At 42.6% G+C, this 24,927-nt stretch overlaps 1 protein-coding gene across 1 annotated transcript; it reads right to left on the bottom strand.

The window, feature by feature from the left end:
- Nucleotides 1-1,149: 1,149 nt before the first annotated feature.
- Nucleotides 1,150-21,829, bottom strand: cdc40 (cell division cycle 40 homolog (S. cerevisiae)). Its single transcript, XM_056294709.1, has 15 exons — nt 21,636-21,829; nt 20,752-20,838; nt 19,839-19,968; nt 19,592-19,678; nt 17,794-17,933; nt 17,405-17,501; nt 16,859-16,998; nt 15,567-15,641; nt 14,673-14,718; nt 12,480-12,581; nt 11,331-11,446; nt 8,087-8,220; nt 3,967-4,043; nt 2,167-2,311; nt 1,150-1,339 (listed from the first exon to the last, which is right to left on the bottom strand). Exons 1-15 carry the CDS (start codon nt 21,816-21,818, stop codon nt 1,162-1,164), a joined length of 1,737 nt encoding a protein of 578 aa, XP_056150684.1. The 5' UTR covers nt 21,819-21,829; the 3' UTR covers nt 1,150-1,161.
- Between the last annotated feature and the right edge of the window lie 3,098 nt (nt 21,830-24,927).

Genomic DNA, 24,927 nt, shown 5'->3' with positions numbered 1-24,927 from the left:
AGCCGAGATAGAGACCAGGAGTTGAACCCAGTTCTCAGCAGACAGCATCTGGATTAAAAATAACCATCTCAAGAATGTGAAGGATCTCACAGTATTGTCTCTCGACTTGTGTACATGTTTTTTTAGGGGATGTTTTAATGTTTGTGTGCGTGAGAGCGCGAGAGTAAGAGAGAAAGAAAATGAGACCGATAAACTCCAATTAAAATTCTGTGGGATATAGTTCCAGGGGGATTTAATAGAAAATGTCAATCCAGCGACCACAAGGATAATTTCCCCCATTCTATTTCAATTCTTTCTCTCTCCCTTTTCTCCCCCCCTTTTTTTTTAACACTCAAATCGGTCTTACACGGTTATCTATGGTGCTGCAGAACATAGTCACCAAAATTCATTACAACATAACGCACCGGGCTGCCAACCTAAGAATTAATCCACCTTCAAAATTCATTCAATTATTAAGCATACCTAAATCTTTTGATGCAGTTGAAAGAGGAGGATAGAAAGATATGTTCGACTTCAGGAGACATTTTGTTCATATTTAATGAGGGAGAATGAAAGGAAAACCTCAGTAAACCTGATGGAAAATCTGACCTGTGACACAAAGAATATTTGAGATCTGAAGGCGAAAAAACACTGCGATAATAACAGATTTTCCTTAACAGAAAAAAAAAGTAGAAAATGTTTATTTTCACAACAGGATAGAATGATGACCAAAAATGTTTCAAATAAAGGGTGTTTTACCCCTCCTGGGATTAAAACATTTATACACATTACTGACATCACTGACTAAAACAAAATGCTGAATTACACGGAGTGAAAGATGGAAAGTTGATGCTTTAATCTCTCTTTTGCTGTATAGGCAACTTCCAAACATGTGAGTGACTCCCCTTTGTGTGGGAAATGCATGAAGCCGCTTCTTGTGATGGTCATAAAAAAATAGACAGTTTAACAAGACTGGATACCAGCCCTGTGGCTTTCACCCTGCCATTTTACAACATCCATGGGACAGGGTGCTCCCTCCCGTGTCTCCTTCACCAATCTCTCTCTCTCTATATCACTGTAATAGGAACATCCAATCTGTTCTGCTCAAAAAACACTGTGGGAGCATCTTGCGCAGTAACCCCCCACCCCCACCCACCCCACCCCCCACAAACCTAAGCGGGACTAGTCCCAGAGCTTGATCTGTCCGTCCCAGCCGCATGTGATGACCTTGGAGGTCTCGTGTGGATGCCACAGGGCGCTGATGCACACCTTGTCATGGGCCTTGATCCTGTGGTAGAGTTTTGTTGTCTTCCAGTCCCAGATGTTCAGCTTGCCATCTGCGTCACCCGACACCACGTAGCTGAGGGGCAGCCGGGAGGAGAGGCAGATGGATTGAGAGAGAGAGAGAGAGAGAGAGAGAGAGAGGTGTGAGGATTTCATCTATAAATTATTCCTATTTCAAATTTGCCTGATGATGTGAGGTAGGAGTCTGAATGTGGGTCTTTTCTCAGGGGTGTGGGTTGCAGTGTTACTGAGGTTACTTAAGTCGGGGCACCTGCTGATAGACATGGAGAGTCATAGCTGAGAGCGCGGAAGGAGGTCTTCACTGAGGTTCCTGCTAAAATTAGGGTGTTGATCTGCCCTAGTTTGTTCTACTGTTGGGAGTTCTACTGTTTCCTCATAGTCATTTGACTTTTTTAAAATGCTTTGATATTTTGCCCATTAACTTCGGGGTGAACAATCCTGACCCAACAATTTGTCTCATGGGAATTTGTAAAGTTAAAATACCCTGAGAGCAGTGTAACCTAGCTTTTAGCAGAGCGGTACAGCCTCTAACTCACTAAAACACTGGCCTTGTCCAAGAATGTTTCTGAAACTCAGGCCAATGCTCATCTCACAAGAAAGATGTGTAACTCCTTGTCCTTTCTAAAAGCATTTTAAATGTTTTGTTTTTCCTATGTATTAAATTATGTTTAACTGTTTGCATTTAATCTTTCTTTTGGTCTAAAGCTCTGATTTATTAGTTTGTGATGTGTCTGCCATTTGTCATAAATTTTTGTGCTCAAATGTGAAGACCCCTATTGTACATGCCGTTGCCTAAGGTGTGTTTGCCCAAGACAGTCGAAACTCTTCTGTTTGCTTCCTGGGAGTGGAGTCAGAAAATGGAGTGAGAAAGTAAAGTCCTACCTCATGTCTGGGGAGAAGTCCACCTGGCAGGCATAGCCAGCCACCATGTGGCCCTTGAAGATCTTCTTCTTGTTCAGTCTGAAACGGTTCTGGGCCCCAAAGATCAGAATCTGGTTATCCATTGACTGGCATGCAAGCCACTTCCCTGGAGTTGGACAAAGGCAAACAGAAATTGCAAAGTGATGAACGTCCAGTTGGCCTTCCGCCTATTTAATTACTTGGGTTAAGATATGTGATACAATTATAATGAAATACCAAAACCTTACAGAACCTATAATACCCAAGATTTTTAAGTGTCACAGCATATAAGCAGACTGTGGTGTGGCAGAAAGCATGCATCCAGATATCAACACAGAAATATTAAACTGCCAGTTTTGCAGATGTCATCTGAAGTCGCGAAATGTTTGGCAAAAACAATTCATCACTGGCAGAACATGCTTGAGAAAAACCCTTTATGCATAGGTATCAGCATCGATGAACTGCATTATAAAAGAAAACCTAGTTGAGATAGCCAGTAGATAGAGGAGGCCAGCAACAATGGCGTAGTAATCTTTTAAAGCAAGAAAGGTCAAAGTCAGTTAAAAAACAAAAAACAAAAAAAAGTCTACTCGCAATTTGAGTTTCAGCCCAATTAACTGCCCCTCCAATCAAAACAGCATCAACCCGTCAGTCTACCAACCTTTAACTGTAAAGACGTGGGCGATTTTGTAAACATGAAGGCACATTTTCATCAGTGATTGCTCACTTGAAGCCTACTTGGCAGGATATTTCAGCTCCTGACAGCACTCGACCCTCAAAGTCACTACACATTGACGGAAGCGGGGCTTTAACACCGGATCATTTCACGACTCACTGAACTTCTTGAAAAGAAACATGATGGAAATTATTAATGTATTTGAGAGAGTGTGTCAGTGTGGATGAGAAATAGGCTGTGTATGTGTGTCCCTGAGTGTGTGTGTGTGTGGCTCTGCATGCAAGTGTGAATTCCCTTCTTACAACATCCCGTCCGATCCATAAATAAAAAGACATTATTGTCCACAAATGTTGAGTGCAGTAGGTGCAGTGGGAATGAAAACTTGGCCAGTTTCGCCTGCCTGCTCGGGCTTAGTCTCTTTTGTTAAGATGAGATGAGCAGAGAGGAGGGGGGGACAGGCACAAGTCTCTGAATGTGGTGCCAGGGGGCTGGGTGCCATTTAAGAGCAAGAGGAAACCAATAGTTACTTGCTGTGAACTCATTCATTATTCACACACTGAAGGCAAATGATCCATGTCGCTACAAACACGAACACTGTTCCTTGGAAGAAGAGCAGGGATGGAGTGAGAGATGGAGGGATAGAGGGAGGGAGCGGGGGTGGAAGTAAACTAAATAGCCGAGGAGAGGAGAGTTGAGGCAGGGTTAAAATCCTGTGCTACCCATTTGGATATTGAGCGTTTTTGGACTACGCACAATTTTGATTTCCAGAATGTGTGTTTGCCATTTATGTGGTGCACACACATCAGCCACTGCTTTCAGTTAAGTCACCTCACATGCCCCATGTGCTGGGATCCAAACCTGTCCGTTCATGTGTGCTCATGTGTTCAGAAAGGGGTCATTGTTCTATTCCTGATATACACTTGCCTCCCCATCTGACCTACACATCTTGTAGAAAACACAAAAAAAGCAAAATAAAATAAAATATCCCTCCTCAATTTCAAAAACAAAGCTGAACTAAGCAAGCCAAGTACAAATTACAGTATATTTCCCTGTGTGCTTTGTATGACGATGAAACTGTATGTGTTCTGCCTTTGTTGACCACTCACCATTGGGCGAAAGTGTAACAGCTGGCATAGAGTGCATACTGGGCTCTGCGATGTACTTGAAATCCACTGGGATGTCCCTGGAAAAACAAAACAGCACAGTGAGTGCCACTTGGATGGGCCAACCAATGGTAGAAGACAAAACTTAAAATTCACCAACCAAGCGGTAAGTCAACAGGACACAATTCTCGATGCTGTATTTGCAAAGGAAAGCAAGCAGTCTTTTCCATATCAATAAAGCTTATTGTCATGCAGAAAGGAGCTGTGGTGAGCCCAGATGGTGCTGGCATCACAGCTATGTAAATAATGGCATGCAATCAAGTTGATGTTTGTTCTGAATCTGTGTCAACGCTACCTGCACTCGATCATTTATTCATTTCTGCCTCGCTCTTTTGACCTCCTGCCTCTGTTTTTCTCTATGCTCCATCTCCTTTTCCTCTGACAGAAATGAAACGCTGATGTTCCGTGTTCTGCGGAGGATCAACCAAGCTCGCGATGGCGGGTGTTTGGATGGATGCGTTTTCTTGTCTGTTTGTGTGCATGTATATGTGTGTTCTGCACTCGTGTGTCACACAGATCACCGACTTCACTTAAATAGGGGCGATTCACTTCTTTCCCTGTTTCCAGTCGTCCATTTACTCACATCCATGCCACACATGCTGGGCTTTGAGGGAAGAAAGACTTGCTAGCATGAAACACACCCATGCATCCCAAACACGTGTGTGTGTGTGTGTGTGTGTGTGTGTGTGTGTGTGTGTGTGTGTGTGTGTGTGTGTGTGTGTGTGTGTACACATGTAAGCAAGCACACAGGGAAAAAAAACAAACAAACACTAAAAAGGGGCCCCTGTGTTTGTCGGAGCACAATGTCTACAGACGAGCCAAGCTAAACTCTGGGGCGGGGGGGGAAATCAAAGAATAAAATCCGTCCTTGCGAACTCCAAAAATAACCTAAGTCAATAGTTCTTGTATGGAGAGAATTTGTAAGATGGGGAAAGGGGAATAGGATTGAGTGACGGACGGCAAAGGATAGAATGACACAGACAAGCTGGGGGGGGGTCGTGAAAATGTAAACGTTTTTTTTTTCTCCTTTGTGAAGCTTGTCAATCAAGAATGTTAATTTTATATCAATATCAAATGGAAATTAATTTGGCTCAGGGACTCAAAATGCCTCCATTGAGGGTAGTTTGGTGTGGTTTATGTTTAGAATCACACTGTAGGAAACCACTGACTATCATGGGGTGAAGTCTCTGCATTTGTCTCCAAAAGAGTGAATAACAAGTCCCCCCCCCCCCTTCACTGCTGGGAACAAATCGATAGCAGAGCTAAGTTGGCTTTTTTATTTCAACTTTCAGGTTACTGCCAGAACCACATGTATTTTTTCCCGATGGGGTGAGTGAAGGTCAATCTCGAAAATTGGTAAAGAATTGCACCCCTACCAGAGCTAAAAGCATACTGAGAACAAGACCGGGAACAATAAGAGCTTGGTTGGGAAACGTTCACTTTTCGAATGATGGTGCTGTTGATTCCAACATCTTCTACGTGCCTATCGGCATCTTTTCACCTCCTCTCTCTCCCCCATTTTCCACCGTCTGACATCACCCCGAGTGCTCATCCAACACCTCGGTCTCATCCCCTGTCATTTTAATGACGTCTTCATAATGAAACGCTAATTCCCAGCACAGTGCATTTCATATTGATTGTAATCCTCCTCCAACGCATTACACAGTCTCTGTTCCCCGGTGATAAACCTCTGCTGCAGATACGGCAGCCTCCCCGCTGATAACTCTTCAGTGTGCACGTCTGAAAGTGAGGACAGAATTTCAATTTTGGTAAGCGTTTGCACAAGGATGTGACCGACTTCTTGATAACCCGCCTCACTATCATTTTACCGACCATGCCTAAATTTCTCCCCAGCCCTTTCCCGCGTCCGTCGGCTTCCGCTCTGATGTCTCGAGACCCTGTTCTGGTAAATTTCGCCTAACGCTGACACTCACACGGGGAGGGGGGACGGGAAAACAGTGAGGGGAGAAGGAGAGAGAGGCCAGAGCCGAGAGCCAGGTGGCATCCATGGGAGAGCAGGGGTCAGTAAAGCCTCTGTTTGGCTCAGTAGCCATCTCTCAACCCCCTCCAACCCCCCCACCCCCCCGCCTGCCTGCTCGCTCCCACGCTATACTGGCAAAGCCCATGGGAGTCCACCCCCCAAACCTCCCTCCTCCCACATTATAAGGGCACAAAGTAGATGCCGGGACACAGCTCTTGGGCTTTGCGTCATCCCCATCCAAATTACACCTTCACTTTATCTCTCTCGGACCAATGAGCATATGTCAAAACACAAAAACCAGCAAAAAAAAAAAAAAATCCTGCCACGTAAACATGCTATTTTACCTGAGAAGAAATAGGCAACACTGATTAAGAGAAATCTGCGCCAGTAGTGTACCTCGACTAAAAAGACCCCCTTCTAAGAATTCCCCCTCAAGCTTCCTTTACCAACAGATCATTAAATATTCATCATCTCTGAGTAGCACACACCAGAGTTTGTTTATTCCCATGGGAAACCCAGGCTAACTTACAAGACTTTTTTGGTGGGTACTGCCAATGAGCGACTGAGAACAACATCAACTGATAATAATGATAGTTACAATGATAGTGATAAAACCTACCAATGTGACTGATTTAATAGGCAAGGTAACAGGGAACGTATCTGTCCCAGCTTTGTGATTAGTGGCTGTGCACAAGGAAATTGGTGTAGACGGGGAGGGGTACTGAAAGTCACAGCCTTGAACCTCATCTGACCCACTTGTCACACTCAAACAACCTGCTGCGTCAACCTGCTGCAGCCTTGGTTTCAGCAATCTGAAACATGGAAATGCTGCAGAATCTTTATTTGCCATTTATCCAAAGATTTCTTGCCCAGTGCGGTAGATTCACAAGGTAATAAATCCACACTGTTGGTGTTAACTTGCCCACCTACCCACCCACACACATGAAAAGAGGAAAAAACATATACCAGCTGTACCAGCAATGCTTAAGCCGGCAAACTGTGGAGAAAGCTATGACACGGGGCTAATTAGCAACACAGCTGGGTGACCTTTCTCCAAAAACAGGGTCAGCTGGAGGTTAGCTGCTATATTGTCTCTATCCTTCTCTTTAAGGACTCTGTGGAAAAGAGCAGTGAGCTGAACAAATGGAGAACAAAGTACAGAACACAAAATTTTTTTTTTGTTGCCATCAGCCCTACTGCTACATCTGTTTAATAGGACAGACAGAACACAGGAACCCCTGGGGTCATAGTGCCTCACTACAACAAGCTGTTAAACAGCAGTCAGCTGGCCTTTAAATGACACCACCGTCTGCACAGAGATCAGATCCCTTCAAATATCATTTTGCTGATGCTACCTCTTCACCGTTTCTTTGTTCTACTCTTCACCGCAGCACTATTTTATGTTTATCCAGGGAAACGTTTTTTTCCCCTGATTTTCTCCCCAATTGTATCGGGCCAATTAACCCACTCTTCCGAGCCTTCCCGATGGTGCGCCACCCCCTCTGCCTATCCCGGGAGGGCTGCAGACTACCACATGCTTCCTCCGATACATGTGGAGTCGCCAGCCACTTCGTTTCACCTGACAGTGAGGGGGACGTAGTGCGTGGGAGGATCACGCTATTCCCCCCCCCCAGTTCCCCCTCCCCCCCAAACAGGCACCCCAGCAGACCAGAGGAGGCGCTAGCACAGCGACCAGGACACATACCCACATCCAGCTTCCCACCGGCAGACATGGCCAATTGTGTCTGTAGGGACGCCCGACCAAGCCAGAAGCAACACGGGTATTCAAACTGGCAATACCCATGCTGGTAGGCAATGGAATAGACTGCTACACTACCCGGACGCCCCAGGGAAACCGTCTTCACTTGCATAAAATTAAATTACATGCCTTCATCCTGGGAACTGCCCGGTACAATCTGTCCGCTGTTTTAACTTCACATGTTTTAACACAGGTTTTTATATTTTTCCTGCCGGCCCAAGAATCCAACATGACAACCCACACACATATACAAACACCTGAAAGAGTGGTCAAACACAGTGGGGCATTAGCATTTCAGGCTGATGGTAACTGAGTGTACATACCACTCCCACACGCGAAGACTCTTGTCATCGGAAGTGCTGACAAAGCGGCGGTTCTCGTCCACAAATGTGATGGTATTGACGGCACCCAGATGGCGGTCATACTCTTGAACCACCTCACCTGTCCTGATGTCCCACTGGGGGGGAGAGATTTAGTATAGTCACACCAATACAGAGGCTGAGAAGGATGCAGAATATGAAAGAGGAGGACTGTGTAAGAGAGGGACATGTAAATAAAGGCTCAAATGGGATAAAATATATCTGATTGGAAAAATTAAGTATTTACAAAATCCTACCCAAGGTGCGTTTAGAAGACCAAGCTGGTCATTTTGACTGTTTTGGATTTTCAAAGTTTACTAACTTTGTGGAAAAAAAAGATACAGACCTGCCGCTCCCTGAATGCTCCTGAAATTGCATATTTTTGCAACAAAATGAGTTTTAGATCAACTGCACAAAAAAAAGTTGTGATAAGATCTACCTAAAAGGACCATGAGAAATCAAAATGACCACGCGTAATTTGGGTGTCATGGTGCGCGTCATGTCACTATTTATAACGTGTGTTGGTCACGTCATTTCCTTCGCAAAGTTCATTGCTCTGTCCTAGAAACACACTAGCGTTCTCCAGTGCAGAGTAATAGTCTAAACTTGATTTTTGATTATTGCCAACATGTCTGGGTACAGACTGTTTTAGACGCACCATGACTACCACCGAGGTGTTGCAGTATTGGCAGGCGTTGGACAGAGGCCATTTTAAATTGTTTGAAAAATAGTATTAAAGTTGTTAAAATTCTAATTTTGGTGTCAGTCATTTCTTAACAGGCATACTAACATATGTAATGCATTAATATCTCACTTGGGTATTTATCTTGACAGAATATAAAGTTTAAAAACCGTGGCGGTTGTTCTAGTAGTTTTTAAATCCCGATCGTTGTTTGGGACTGTTTCAACATTTATTTTCAGTTCTTTTTTTACATTTCACGTTTTATAGTCCTTGTTACGTTTGTTAGATTAGCAAGATGTGTTTTCAGTTTTGTTATTCAGGTAATATTTTCACTTCTTCAATTTTGCTCTTCAAGCTCGACCATGTCTCTCTGAAGTTCAAATTGTTTAAAAATAGTATTATAGTTGTTAAAATGTTAATTTTGGTGTCAGTCGTTTCCTAACAGACATACTAACATATGCAATGCATTAATATCTCAACTAGGTATTTATCTTGACAGATCCGGCCGTCATTTTGACCGCCCATGGTCGTTTTAGGTAGGAGTAAAATCCCGGTCGTTCTAGTGTTGAGCGCATGCCTCTCTGCTGATATGGTGCCTATGAATGGACTAGATTCAACTCATCTTCCTTAAACCACTGGACCAAAGAGGAGCCCACACCAAGACTTCTTTTGCTCTAGGAATAGTATGAATTACACTAATACAGTGAAATGACTCATAACTGCATTGATGTGCTGCCGCTGTTTACTTACAGCAGGCCAAAGTCTTTTATCCATCCATTATCCGAACCACTTATCCTGCTCTCAGGGTCGTGGGAATGCTGGAGCCTATCCCAGCAGTCATTGGGCGGCAGGCGGGGAGCCACCCTGGACAGGCCACCAGGCCATCACACAGGGCTGACACACACATTCATCCCTAGGGGCAATTTAGTACGGCCGATTCACCTGACCTACATGTCTTTGGGCTGTGGGAGGAAACCGGAGCCCCTGGAGGAAACCCACGCAGACACGGGAGAACATGCAAACTCCACACAGGATGACCTGGGACGACCCCCAAGTTTGGACTACCCAGAACCTACTCGAACTCAGGACCTTCTTGCTGTGAGGCAACCATGCTAACCATTGCACCACCGTGCTGCCCCAAGTCTTTTATATCATCCCCTTTTCATTTTCATTCCAAAGAAAAGACTGCATGAATAATCCCCCCATCTGTGGTGAACGGATTTTTTTTTATCTTTCAAAAAAGCACGGAATCCTTGCACAGGGGTATGTGTGCTGACAACATTTAACACTAGGACGACCGGGATTTCACTCCTACCTAAAACAACCATGGGCGGTCAAAATGACGGCCGGTTTTTAAACTCTATATCCTGTCCAAGATAAATACCCAATTGAGATATTAATGTATTGCATATGTTAGTATGTCTGTTAGGAAATGACTGACACCAAAATTAACATTTTAACAACTTTAATACTATTTTTCAAGCAATTTAAAATGGCCGCTGTCCAACGCCTGTAAATACTGCAACGCCTCGGTGGTAGTCATGGTGCGTCTGTAACGGCATCTGTACTCAGACATGTTGGCAATAATCAAAAATCAAGTTTGGACTATTACTCTGCACTGGAGAACGCTAGTGTGTTTCTCGGACAGAGCAATGAACTTTGCGAAGGAAATGATGTGACCAACGTAGTTGTAAATAGTGACATGGCGCCCATGATGGCACGCAAATTACGTGCGGTCATTTTGACCGCTCATGGTTGTTTTAGGTAGATCTTATCACAACTTTTTTTTTTGTGCATTGATCGAAAACTAATTTTAATGCAAATATATGCAATTTTAGGGGCACTCACAGAGCGGCAGGTCTGTATCTTTTTTTTCATGTTATTAAGCTTTGAAAATCTAAAACTGTCAAAATGACAGCCTTGGTCGTTCTAGTGTTAATTTTCTCTGAATACAATAAGAGATTAAGAAAACTCTGTTAGAATTTGCAGCTAAATTGTGAAGCTTCATGGTGTGAGTTCATTTTTTTTGCAAAACAATCATTTTGTTTTATTATTAATATCATAACACTTAAAGAGTGGACATGCTTTGTAAAAAAAAATAAATTCTGTAGTGCTGTAAATCTTACTGAAATTCAGAACCGGAAGCTTGATACTCTGAATGTGTGCCTCTAGATGTCCATGAAATTGTAGTGCCACGGGTATGACTAATTCACCTAATTGTATGGAAGTTATGGGTTATCCAATTTCATCAGATATCTTTTACTTCCCCTTGCCACTTGTCACCTTTGCCAGTGATTAACGACTTGCTCTCGTCCCATCACCATCTACCTTTTACTACAAACCGAACACACACGTTTTCGTTGGAAGATGAGACAGGAGTGTAATTCACCCTCCTGTGAAAACTGTTGAGTGTGTCTGTGTGTGCATTTCTATGTCTGGGTAAAGGCGGAAATGCTCTGTGCTTCTGTTTGGCTTACTGAATATCATGACACCGGCAGTTTGCAGAGCAGCAAATGCTGACATTACCTGAACAATCTTCTTATCCGACATGCCAGCCACAAATAGGTTTTGTTTATCCTCATCTGGATTGAACTTGACACAGTACGGCACTTTCCTGTTGGTAAACGGGGAGATGCACTGGCCTGTGAAGGGGAGAAAATTGAAAGTTAGAGTTCCAGAACAATTCACACAGAGGGTTTTCAAAAAGTTTCTGGTCACGCTACTAAATAGCTAAGGACCAAGTTGGCAACTTGCAATGCTATCCATTCTGTCCCTCCTATCGGCCACGATCCAGCAATTTACCAGGATATTTAGTGATTCCCCTAAATTAATGAAGGAAAGCTGCACCACCATAGCAATAAAATTAACAACATAGGAAGAAAATTAAGAAAAATAGAACTTAGAAATAGAAATAGAAAAAAGTGAAAAAGGAACAATTTAGGTCACAGTCTCCTTTGAAATGCAAAATAAAGCCCTAAATTAAAATTTTTTTTTAATAATTACTTTAGCTCAACAACCTCCATTAGAACCATAACTGGGGTGGGTGTGGAATCAGTCACTAGAGGCAGTCTTCCTGATCAGCCACTGATACTGAAGCTCTTGCCATGAATATCATCACAAGTCAACATAATGTGGCTTCCAAGAGAATCTTGCTTAGGACAATAAGAGGATCAGACTCTCGTCTGCCCTCTGGTGGAAAGGCATTCTACTGTGGTAAGATGGGCTGGGAAACAAGATGGAAGTCCAAAACAGAAAAGAAAATGGGGCTGCCACGAGGCCTGGAGATAACTAGACTTCACATGCAAACATACAGGTGGTTCTGTCTGTGCAATGTGACCATACATCAACAGTTTCATTTATAAACTAAGCCCCCTATCTAAGAGAAATGCCTGAAGACACTCAAGCAATTCAGTGATGATTATCGACATGGTCCCGATCGAGAAATACCTGTGGCCTGCACCTGTGTCCATGACAGACTAGCTTAACATGGTCTCAAAGTTTTCTTGTGTATGCTTTTGCAATAGGTATTCAGAAATGTGATATTCAACTGGTGCAGCCTTCTCACCATTCAAATATTTTGGACTACTGTTAATGAAAAAGATTTATGCTTCCACTGTAACATTTGCCCCTTGACAGAAGATGAGAGGCTTTTAATAAAAGCCTGGTAGAGCAAACCTGTCTCAGAATCCCAAAGTTTGAGATAGCGGTCGTAGGCAGCACTGAGGAACCGGGTCCCGCTGTTGTTGAAGCAAACGTCCCGCACTGCTTTGCTGTGACCTGGAACGAAGCAAGGGGAACGACAACTATGTAACAAGCAAGGAAACATGTATTGGCAAGGAGAATTGAATTGTATGGACCTGTTAATACGTTTCCTTATTACACTATTAGACTTCCTTTGATACCCAACACAGTATAAGGAATGTGCAATCTGGCCAGGTAAAGGGAGGTATGAGGGAGAGACAGGAAGAGAGTGAGGGAAAGCTTTTGCACCCTTTACTGTATCTGTATGCCCCTATTCTCCCCATAATCCCAGTCTATCCAATTTTCTGTCTCTCTCTTTAATGAAATAAATGAATTTAAAAAATACAATCTAGGTGACATGATGTCCCTCTGGATTTGGTGCGCGCACTTTCATCCTGGCTACCTGGTTTCCACGGTGATAATAGAGCCTGCTGAGGCTAACCACCCGCCTACTCCCTTGCACCAACCCCACTCGCTGGCTGACTAAAGGCAATGCTGCAGTTGTAAAAAGCTTGATGTTGTATGTGACCTCAAAGACATGCAGACATATGCAGATACACAGACACACTACAGACACACTGCAGACCAAAATCTGGGCGGACACCAAATCCAATACATTCACTCTTCCAGAGTCTTGTATCCAAACATGAAAATACGCTTGTAATCATATGCGTATTCATTCATGCAAGTCCCTCCCCAGCGCCTATTCATTTAAACACATTCTTCACTCTCCCCTAACGTAAATATGATGTTTCCCAAAGCCATCTCAGCCTCTGGAAATAATTGGAAGAGTGGGTAACTATAAAAGAACAAAAAAAAAAAAGGCAAAATGTCCCTTGTGAAATGAATGAGTCACAATGCACAATGCAGTTGTCGATCTACTCTCAAAGCCAACCTTATTAAAATAAAAAATAAAAAACACCTTTAAGAACATCTGCAGTTCTGCCGACACCCTCGTTTTCTCTGTTTATTCACTCCTAAATAGACTTGAGGCAACTGGATGAATATATTGGCAATCAGCGATTGGCTGAGTCCAATCGGCGGTTGGTTATTTGGGCGATTTTTTCCGTGATTTTTGTCCTTTTATTTTGCTAATTTCCTCGAGAATTCAACTCAGTAAATAATTAACCTATAAAGTGCAATTCAAAGCGTGAAAGAACAGGAACTGGCAGTTGGAGTTGGGCCACATGCACATTCTCGTTGCATTGATTTCCGACAAGTCTTTCACAAAACAGGTCATGACTAAATGACAAGCCATCTTTAGTGGTTGCTGTCTGATCGATTCGTGCTGAAAAGCAACGTCAATTCATAAATCATATTTGAGAACTACATAAAAAACTGTATGTGCAGTTAGAATGCTGGCACTACTCATTTGCAAAGATGGCAAATTACTTCATTTAGGTCCTCGCGTCAGGCTTAAAACTAAAATACTCCCAAATTCGCAACAAGCTCTTCCATGGTTGCATTCTCTGAAAACGTCCGGTGCACTGGGGGGGGGGGGGGGGGTATATATCGGCAATTGCCAATTGTTGGGCTGACGGTGGCCAGCAGGAAAATTTTGACATATCCCAACCCTACTCCTAAACTGGTCTCCCTTTCTCTTGCCTGCTCTTTCCTCTCCTCATCCTGTGCCATGCCCCTGTACCCCCACCACCACACCCCCTCCCCTGTCTCCTGGGCTGTTGAATTATACATGCTGTGTGAAGAAGCTGACAGGCACAACCGTAGCTGAGGGGGAACAATTGCCGTTCTGACAGCGTGCTGTCTCTGGGAAGATGGGAGGAGTGACCTGCATGCATTACCCTAACACTGATTAAAAATACTGGGGGGGGGGGGGGGCTTATCATCGCAGACATGTCATCAACGTTCCAGTAACGGAAAACTCCCCTTCTGTCTGTATGTTTTGAATATTTCCCATATTTCCTGTCATCATTTTTTGATGGGTATTTGACAGTGGTAAAATATTTCCACATTTCACAAAATTTTGGGACAATTTCCTAGTCATTAAATTACATTTGATTAGCTATGAATTTGAATTTAAGCAAGACTGGGCTAGGACAGAAAAAGTCCCAGTTGAAATTTTAGATTTGTACTGATCAAGTATTTAGGAGGATTTGGTTCACTTACCAATAAATGTTCGTATGCACCTCCGCTCGTTGTACACTTCCCACAGCTAAGGAGAAAGACAGATCAAAATAGAGGGTGAACAGAGATTCTGCCAATAGCCCTGTATGCCCCTGAAGCGGTTTGACAGTAAGAGAGTGTCTCTATCCTAATGACCGAGCTTCTTTGGGCGCATCTCACAGCACAAGGCGAGATCTGAATCAGAACTCACTAAAGGCCTCATTAGGACTAGCAAAGCCCACTTCTGCAACCCAGTAGGGTGTTGGTTAGACCTCTGGCAAACAGAAACAGGGGAAGAGGCTCAGCAAGGCTCTCCAATTTAAGCTGGCAGGTCTACTCCAACAACAGCAGGACAGCTTCGATTAGTCATGGACACAAAAAAAGAAGAGATGGAGGGAGATGGAAGGAAAAAATGTTTTCTTTCCAATCCTTGGGTGATAATAAAAGAAAAAAAAAGATTTTATTATTTTGTTTTGGCCAAGTGATCATAAACTCTGTGTTCAAAGGAAATATATATGGAGACACTTAGAAATGGAAGCTGGCCAAGGTAAAAAGGTGTGAAAGAGTACAGGACTTTTTGGCAAAGTATTTTCATCAGTTTACCATTGAGTGAATTCAGTATTTTTTACAATTTCCCCACTAAGCTGAGTATATACTACTTTCACAGCACAGCATTTTCAGTTTTGGTAATATAAGCTTAGCAGATGGTAACAACTAGCTTTACACCATTCTAAAAGAATCCCAAATACTGAAAACAGGGGTAAAATTGCTATCCACCTTCTCATTGCACCTTGGTAAACAGATCAAAGGGCTCAAATGCCAAAAAGTCGATATTCACTGAACAATCCCTTTGGGTGTGTTTATGGATTTTTAATGGCATCCAGTGGGGTTTAGTACCTTGATCTTGCAGTCCATGGAACAAGAAAGAAGTAGATGACCAGAAGCAGGAAATAGTCGGATAGCACTGACTCCCTGCAAAACAGAAATAGACAGAAGCAGGATTCAGATGTGAATAACTAGATATCTTTTTATACAGAGTGTAATGCACCTTATCATGCATATATGTAAACACACACACACACACACACACACACACTACTGACTTCGCCTACCAATTCCAGGACAAATACCTTTATTAAATAATGTTTCGATCCCAGTTGAATCTTCATCTAGTCCGGATTCGAAAAAGGTGTTTTGTTCAGCCTTTTAATAGCCTAATACCGTTTATGATGTGTGTAAACTTAATGACAGATTCTGGATTTAGCTTGTTACCACTGCAAGCAACATTATGTATTACAGTACTTAAGCAGTTAAAATTAGTTCTTACCTAGTGAACAACAGTTTATAATTTTATCAAGAGCCTGCAGATGTACAGTTTGATCAACCAGCCAGCCATATTGCCAATAATGAAGAACTGCTGGGAGACAAGATGAATGCTAACGCTGCCAAGGCGGACATTATGCATACGCGTGATGCTGCATGCTCGTTACTTAAAATATACTGCCTCTGCAATATCTTAAAATCACCAGCTCTACTGGAAATAAAATATGCCACAAAAAATGTCTATTACACTCTCTGCGCCCTCCCCACGTCAAACCATCATCTTGACACTGGCGGTCCTGCATACTGCCTGGTTGTTCCTTACTCACTGTGTTTCAAATAAGATTCTGATGGCAGCAACTATTCCATAGCCAGGCAGATGGAAGCCTAGCCAATTTAAGACCTGAGTGATTCCTCTTTTTTCCAAAGCAGACTGGCAGATCAGAGGCTAAAATCAGACCAAGCTTGTGTAGGTTGTATAAGCCACTACATTTATGTTATATCAAAGCTGTTTTGAAAGAGACAGCATAATCATCGATGAGTCAGGAACAATCTATGGTTATGCTGTGGGCTTTTCCCCCCCAAGACGCTTTTTTCCCCCCACTGTCACAGAATGTTTTTGACTAGAGAATAAAATAACCTCCAGCTCACATCTAGAAACAACCCAGCAGACAGTTGTAACTGGAATTACTACTCTATTTATCACCAAATGTTTTTGAGTTAAAAAACTGCAATATCAGCACTCGTCAGCACAAAGATTCTCTGAGGCAACTACCAACTGGGACATAATTTATGACATACTTTTTAAAATGGCACAGAGGAATACATCGAGACACGCACAAATATCCAAATGCCCCTTTCCCACCAACCTTGGTGTGTCCAGACCAGACATGAATCTGTTTCTTGGGTAAGTAACACTTGTCTGGGACATCCGCAGTACGCAGGTTGATGCCCACGTCCTGTGGTACATGTAGGTAGGACCTGCCCTGGTAGTCATACATGTCTTTGACTGGAGGATAGAGTCAAACATAGAAAAATGGTGTGAGATGCCTGCTCCACTCGAAATATATATATATATATATATATATATATATTTTTTTTTTAAATAGGCAGTCTCTTCCACTTTATGTTATTTTTTTCTTTACTGAGACAGACAGGACGGATATAAGAAAACAGAAGGTTCTAGTTGAGATTCATTCTGAGGCCAGTGGGGATGCATGTAGGTATATAGATGGGGGTCTTAACAATTACAGTCTTTGGATACCCATTTGCTGAACTGCGTTAGAAATCAAACAGCACTTCATATACAACACATCACACAAAACTCAATCTTAACACTGGAATAACTGTAAATGGCAAATAGCTAATACAGTTACTCAAATGTCTAATGTCTAATGCAAAGAAGGCCTGGTTACCATGGAGAATGGTCTTCTCTTCTGCTGGAGCCTCATCCTCATTCCTTCCCTTCTTTTGCCTCTTGGCTGTGATCTCATCCAGCTCCTTCTGTTCCTCCTGTTAACCAATATCAAGCCAAGAATCACTTAACAGGTCTACTCTGGGGCACTACAGAGATGATGGATAAAACAAGCTGAAGTCATTTGTTTTCCATTCTTCTAGTTGATGCAAAGATGATAAACAGGGAAGAGTGAATACTTGCCAATATTCTTCAGTTTCTTCATTTTGGAACAATACTGAGTACAATTTCTTCCCATCATGCTGCCTTATTGTATGTGTAAAAAGTCCATGACTTCTATGAAAGAACAATATTCTTGAACATTTTGCCAAAACATTAATACTGCCTTACCTCTGATGGCTTGGCCACGTCCTTCTCGTCTGCATATTTTGCCCATGGCCCAAGGAAGTTGTCAATTTCTGCTGCCTCGCCCCCTTTTATCTTTTTCCTTTTCTCTGACTTCTTGGGACCAGCCTCAAACACAGTCAGCCCTGGAGGAGAAAGAGCCATCAGAGAAATGGCATTTTTTACTCCAAATTCAATACCCAGGTTACAAAGGATAAAGTCACCCATTCATTCAGTCATCATCAGCCGCTTCTCCGGGGTCGGGTCGCGGTGGCAGCAAGCTAAATAGGGCACTCCAGATGTCCCTCTCCCCAGCAACGCCCTCCAGCTCCTCCTGGGAGATCCCAAGGTGTTCCCAGGCCAGATTGGACATGTAGTCCCTTCAGCAAGTTCTGGGTCTACCCTGGGGTCTCCTCCCTGCTGGCTGTGCCTGGTAAACCTCCAAAGGAAAGCACCCAGGAGGCATCCTAATCAGATGCCCGAACAACCTCAACTGGCTCCTTGCAATGCGAAGAAGCAGCAGCTCTACTCCGAGCCCCCTCCGGATGTCCGAGCTCCTCACCCTATCTCTAAGGCTGAGCCCAGACACCCTACGGAGAAAACTAATTTCAGCCGCTTGTATCTGCAATCACCCTTTTGGTGACTACCCAAAACTCATAACCATAGGTGAGGGTTGAAACGAAGATTGACTGGTAAATTGAGAGCTTTGAGTGAAGGAGTTCAAGTATCTCGGGGTCTTGTTCATGAGTGAGGGTAGGATGGAGCGGGAGATTGACAGGTGGATTGGTGCAACATCAGCAGTAATGCAGATGTTGTACCGGACCATTGTGGTGAAGAGAGATAAAGTCACCCATGTAGTAATAAAATAATCAGCTTTATACGTTCATACACAAATACACAGAGGGTCTGCCACTAGGGAAAACAGTCAACCGACTGCTCCAAGATTTGCCATTTTTCAGGTGGATATTTCTAAAAAAAAAAAAAAAGAAAAAGAAAAGAAAAGAAAAAAAGATCAACCATTTTTTGTTCAGTTACCTTGGTCAGGGTTGCGGGGGGGGGGGGGGTACAAGGCCCTGTGGAAAATTGACGTGCGAGGCCCTGCTCGTTGACATGCATGTGCATGAATCACGGTCACACACACATAGCTATTCTAGTTCTATTGCACGCGTAATATCGATGCAATACATTTTTAACAGGTAGCACAATACAGCATCACCATGCGCATAGTTTCAGCTATGACTGTTTGTTTGTCTTTAAAAGGAAAAAAAAAATCAACCGTAAAACTATTGGCTTTACATCATCAAGTCAGCTCAGCTGTCACTTCATTTTGGCATGTTGAAGTATGACATTATGTTACAATTCAATATTTCAGGTCTATAGTCTACATTTCCTTTAGATTTTAGGCCATTTTTCAAACCAGTAATTACATGCAGCCTACAGTCACATGCACCCACTAGCTTTAGACACCCGCTCAGCCACCACATCTCTGGAAGTGTTGACAAATTTATCCAGCGATCCTTGCAGTGACTTATGAAATTCTCCCTTCTTTTTAATTTTTTTCTTTGTCTCAGCACCCGACTCGTGTCTATGAAATCGGTCGCACTCTCGTACAGCTGACATTGTTTCCCCATTTCATATTGACATGGTAACTAAAGTATTCTGAAGTAAAGCAGTAAATCAACAAAACAGTTGATCAACAACACATTCATTTTTTGTTCATTATTTTCATCAAATATTGATCAAAAACTTTTTGGGCAACCCTAATATAAAAACAACTAAGCAATAACTACTAGCAAATGATTACCTTTATTTTTCTCTGCTTCATCCACTGCTCCAATGTAGCTATTAGAAGAAACTTGACTTGTGTCTACAGATGGATCTAATGCATAGCCTGTAAGTAGAAAGAACTGTTAGCTGACGAGTTAAATTTTTAAAAAAAATATTTATGATATATATGTGTGTGTGTCAAAAATATGTAAATATATGTATATCTGTATCAAAGCTGGGTATGAGAGCAGAAGGCCCTTCTTTACTAGAGCCAAACAACTTACCAAAAGTAGAGAACGTCCTTCTTTGCTGTTCAAACATAAAGTCGTTGAGGTGGGCAGGCTCTGCATAGCCAGATAACATGTTTCGTGGGGCAGCCATTTGCTGGGTTTTATACGGGTTGACCGGTCCAAACTTGTAAGAAGCAAGAAAATAATTTGAGATGCCTTTCGTCTTTTGGTATGGCCAAGTACGAGCACTTTCTGATAATAAAGCTGAAAATTCTGGCCATTAACTGTTAATGTAAAAATTCTCAATATTTTCCCCCCACTTATGCTGTAAAACCTGGATGTGTTTTTATAGCTCTGCTTAACATTTTCAGTTTAGCCTACATCACTTGATGTGCCATGCATCTCTCTGTACACCTCTCTGATGGCCTAATATTACTGATAAGTGCCAGCGGTATGGAGCAATTTCAAAGTCTCCGATAAGGACAATAAAGTAGCTCTATGTAAAAGCTATTCTGCTTATTCAACAGGGTGTATTGCCAAAGAACTTAACTATAAATGCATCACCTGAAAACTTGACATCCCAATCAGCATGCCGAGTACAACAAAGCAAAGTCACCTCAAAATTCCCACTCCCAACAACCTCACTCTTGTCAATGGCAGTGGTCAACATATATGCTGGAAAGGGCTGAATGTGCAATAGGACTACATGGTATATAGGGACACATTTAAATTTATACGATGATATAAACGTGATACATGAAAAGATTATGGCATCGGTTTTAGCCAAATATCTTTGTTTTATATGGGTATCTGCAATTTTTCCACATTTCAGTGCATCCCTAAGAACATTATGACATACACATATAAAAATAATTCTGTACTCGATCCCAACAAAGTTTTTTTTGCGAAATGCAGGATAGTCAGACCTACGCGTTACGGGTTTTACCTCCGTGAATGAGTAACATACCTCTGGTGCAAACATGGTTTCAAACGTAGGATTGTAGTTGACTTCTTTCAACGCGGGGTCCAGGTGTGTGCCCGTCTCAATGGCCTCCTAATATAAGGGATACTATGATCAGCAAAATTGATTTTTCGGTGCAATGCAATAACACCTTTACTATTAAGCCGCAGCTGTTTTGATGTGAATCAGAATCTAGACAGCCTCCTCAACAAAATCCAATTTGCTTAAATGTAAGTTCAGAATTTGACTCCTTGCCCTCTTTACTTTCGGATATAGCGATATCTCCTTTTCACCGAGAATATGGATATATCGGATATTTTCAAGCCTTTTTCTCTCGACGGGACTGCAGATACAGGCCAACTTTCGATCGACTGCTGTCCTTCGACTTTTAGTGGTAGCGGTATGGCTGGATAACTCAAATCTTTACTTCTTGACAGTACAACCTTAATTTACAGTCATAGAAAGCTGAATCAGTTCACCTGGATACAACGTTTACTGACAGATACGTTTCATCACTCATCTAAGTGAGTCCACTAAGGGATTCAATAATCTAAGTGAGTAAGTAGTCATCCAAGTAAATGAGTGATGAAACGTATCTGTTAATAAACGTTGTATCCAGATGAACCGATTCAACTTTCTTTGATTTTCTTATCTGGATTGTTGAGCATGCAGACATTAATTTACAGTCCTACTCATCCCTTCCTTCCAGCTACGACTATTAGCTACTTCATGGGAACGAAACGACGACGTCAGGTATATAACCCCCGTACATAATCATCCTTCACGAAGTTTTAGTATTTCATCTTAGCTAGTTAGCGGTAAGTGTTGCTTGTGGACGTCGTTGATTTGAACCCCAACACCGCAACGCTAACGTTAGCTCATTAGCCTACCTTCACGGCGACCTCCGGAGCCGAGTTGAGGACAACTAAAGCCGCGGTTTGCCCGGGCCGCAACGGTTTAAGATGCGCCGTAGCATCAGGATCAACTCTGTCAGCGGTGACATTGGATTCGGACTCTTTCTCTGAATCTGAATCGCTGCCGTACGACACAAGGGAACCCAAGGTAGCGGCCATCTTGGATGTTGTGAATTTACCGGAAATGGGAGGGCGGGAGTTCCGTTGTTGAGAAAAAAAAGTCACTGCACGATCATCATCATCATCATCATCATCATCGTCCTTATGATTACGTTTGTAGTGATGCAAATAAGTGATTTGCTCTGCAAGGAATTGCAATCATTACATCAAACTTAAAAAAATGAAATAATTTGCTACGAAAGTTGATTAGTATACCTTTTGACGTGATAATAAATTTGCAAAATTCAACGAAGCAATGATAACGAAATGCAACAGTCGTTGAGTAAGTGACGTTGGAGAGTAATTAACACTTAAACGTGAGGAGATTTGTGCAGCAATAATCAAACGAGTTTATACAAGATTGGAGGGGGGGGTATTTGGGGAGGGGGTAACTAGCCAATCAAGCATGCGCGCACGTTTTCTGTGAGGCTCCTCGAGCAGTGTTGCACGGACCGCTCTCTCCCGCTCCAACAATAGAGTGGTACGTACCATTATCACTGTTTACAATAGGGAACTTCTCCCCGCAGTAACGCAGTTTTCACGCTCGTTGCTGTAAAAAAGTAAGCTTTCCTGTATACGGGAAAATCATTTTGCTTATTTCATATCAAAACGCGTTGCACGCTTGACTGAACCAGGTCCGCTGGCCAAATCGCTAAAATCTATCCAGCGGATCCCTTTGGTTAAAGAGAGTGTCCTGATCCCTCTCCGCTGCTGCGTGCGTCTTCCAGCTGGACTCCACTCATTTTAATAAGAGCCCGCCGCCGACTGAGCCGAAATGGACCGAAGCTGGAAATTTGGATTCTCGGACGCGGTGTCCTGCTCTGTAACCCAGTAGGAATGGAAAGAGACTAAGGGGAGCTGAACCGACGTATCAGGTAATTAATTAATCAACGCGTTTGCACGTCTTGCAACTAACGAGCCGAATTTTGATAATCTGGAAAGTGTGACTTAGCCCTGTTAATGTACCTCACTGGCAAGTGCTACTCCCGACTTGTTTCGGCTCACAAATGGTGTCCTGTTTACTCGCAACGTTTGTGGTAATTCAATACCGCCTGGCCATTACCGCTACACATCAGCCTACTTCACAGGTGATGGATGTGGCGAATAAATGTGGCCGGCGTGTGGACCGTAAATCTCGCTGGAATAGTTTCTCCCCTCCTTCGACTAATTGCAAGTTTTATCGGGTCCTTAAATTGCGACGAGACCGCAGGGATGGAAGTGGGTGAAACTGACTCCACATCTGCATGCGCTCTGCGTGAGATTCCGTGTGAGGGACCGTCATGTGGGTGAGAGGTTGGCGAGCAACAAATCTTTGCCCCATGAACATTTTTAACAGTTTTTCGCGAATTCCGGGACCAACTGACGCTGTTTCGCGGCGATCTTTCATACACCGATGCGCGGATAGGGGAGTTGCAGCATTAGATATTGGGGTTCAGAGAACTACCAATAGCAAAGGTAATGGCGTGATTTAATTTTCCCAAGGAAAAAAGAAGCATCGACTCTCCACAGAGAGGACAGAGGCTGGGGTCATATTCCAAGCTCACTTGGATTTGCAGTCATGGGGGATGGTAGCCCTCAGCCCACTGAAAATCATGCTTTGTGAAATCTGAATCCTTCTTCATAGCACTTGAAATGTGGCAGGAGAAATAAGCATTGTGAATGTTTTGCAGCTCTTGTCATAATTAGGCCAGAGCCCTTATCTGGTCACAGTTTATAAGTACATCAATGTATTAGAGGCGATGAGCCAATGACACAAGGTGATGTAGGATCAAATCAAGTTCCAGCTCAGAATGGGTTCTTTCGCTTGCTAGCCCTCAGTAACTGACAACAGTTAATGAGGACACGATTTGATATTTGGCCCTGGCTTCAACGAAATATGTGTGTTAGCCATCATAGTTCTAGTTGATGATGCATGAATTACTGTAGTAGCCTGTAGTTATGTCACTGGTAGAATCCATGGTTTCTATCTCCAGCTTTGGGCAGTAGATTGGCGGACTACATGCTTACATGAGGCAATGCATCACTGCAAAATCACTGCTATTGAAAAGCTTCAGTCGATTGCAGTGCAAAGCTCAAGAACTTAAAACGTGCAGTTTCCTTCAGATTAGTCCGACAAATTAAGATCCTCTTCACAGATACCGTACCATTAGTGCAAATGGGATCCACAGATTTTTTTCTAACATCACAAGGGCGATATGGAGTCTTGATCCCACACATTTGTGAATTTCCTTGCAAGTTCATCAAACATTGAAGAAACTCTCACAGTTTCTTAACTGCATTATCAAATACTTACCTTGAATGTGTCCTTTGAATAAAAGGAAAGGAATAGCTTATTGTCTGTTTAGAAACCATTTAGACTAGCAGTTAAACAACTCCAAAATATTGTGTTAATTTTGGAATCAGTGTTGAAAAGTCAGTCTTGTTAGTGTTATTTTCTAGAAATGCGTTAGAATACTGGAACACGTTTTAAAGTTGAATATGTTTTACGCAGTAAGGGACACCTTATGGGTACACATATGCACCAAATACTACACGGGGGGGTATATATGGGCTTTTCAATTGACCATTATCCTTACTCGAAGGTGTTAGGTTAAGTTTTGACTAGTGGTTGATCGACCCTGTCAGATTTTAACCAGATGTAGGCACAACCGGTTCCCTTGCATCAGTTAACAAATAATCCTTTGCAAAGGTGACCTCTAATATTGAATAAGCCTTTTCAGACAAATTTGTACCGAAATGTCTCCATGTTTTGTTTAAGCACAGTTGAATGGATGTCACGTAAGCCAATTGTTTATGGAGAAAAGACATGGGTTACCATGTGCAAAAGCAATGTCTACACGCTTGCTTAACAGGCGGAGGCCCCTCACAGCTGTTAAATTTATCACTCTGGAGCAATGGCATCCATAATGTCACATGACTGCATGGAGATTAGTGGAAGCTATAGGCTAAATTTCATTATAATTTAGCGGGATTACACACATACATATAGACAGCTCCCTTATTTTATAAAGGTAATATTATCTGGCATTATAGCGATACCCCACTTTTTTTTCCTGGAGTAACATTTATAGTCGGTGATTGAATTCATGCATGCTTAGCTTTGAGGAGA

The sequence above is a fragment of the Lampris incognitus genome, chromosome 15 (genome assembly GCF_029633865.1).
Source record: "Lampris incognitus isolate fLamInc1 chromosome 15, fLamInc1.hap2, whole genome shotgun sequence".
Classification (NCBI taxonomy): domain Eukaryota; kingdom Metazoa; phylum Chordata; class Actinopteri; order Lampriformes; family Lampridae; genus Lampris; species Lampris incognitus.
Note: the sequence above shows the minus strand (reverse complement) of the source record. Positions and strands in the feature narration are given on the sequence as shown.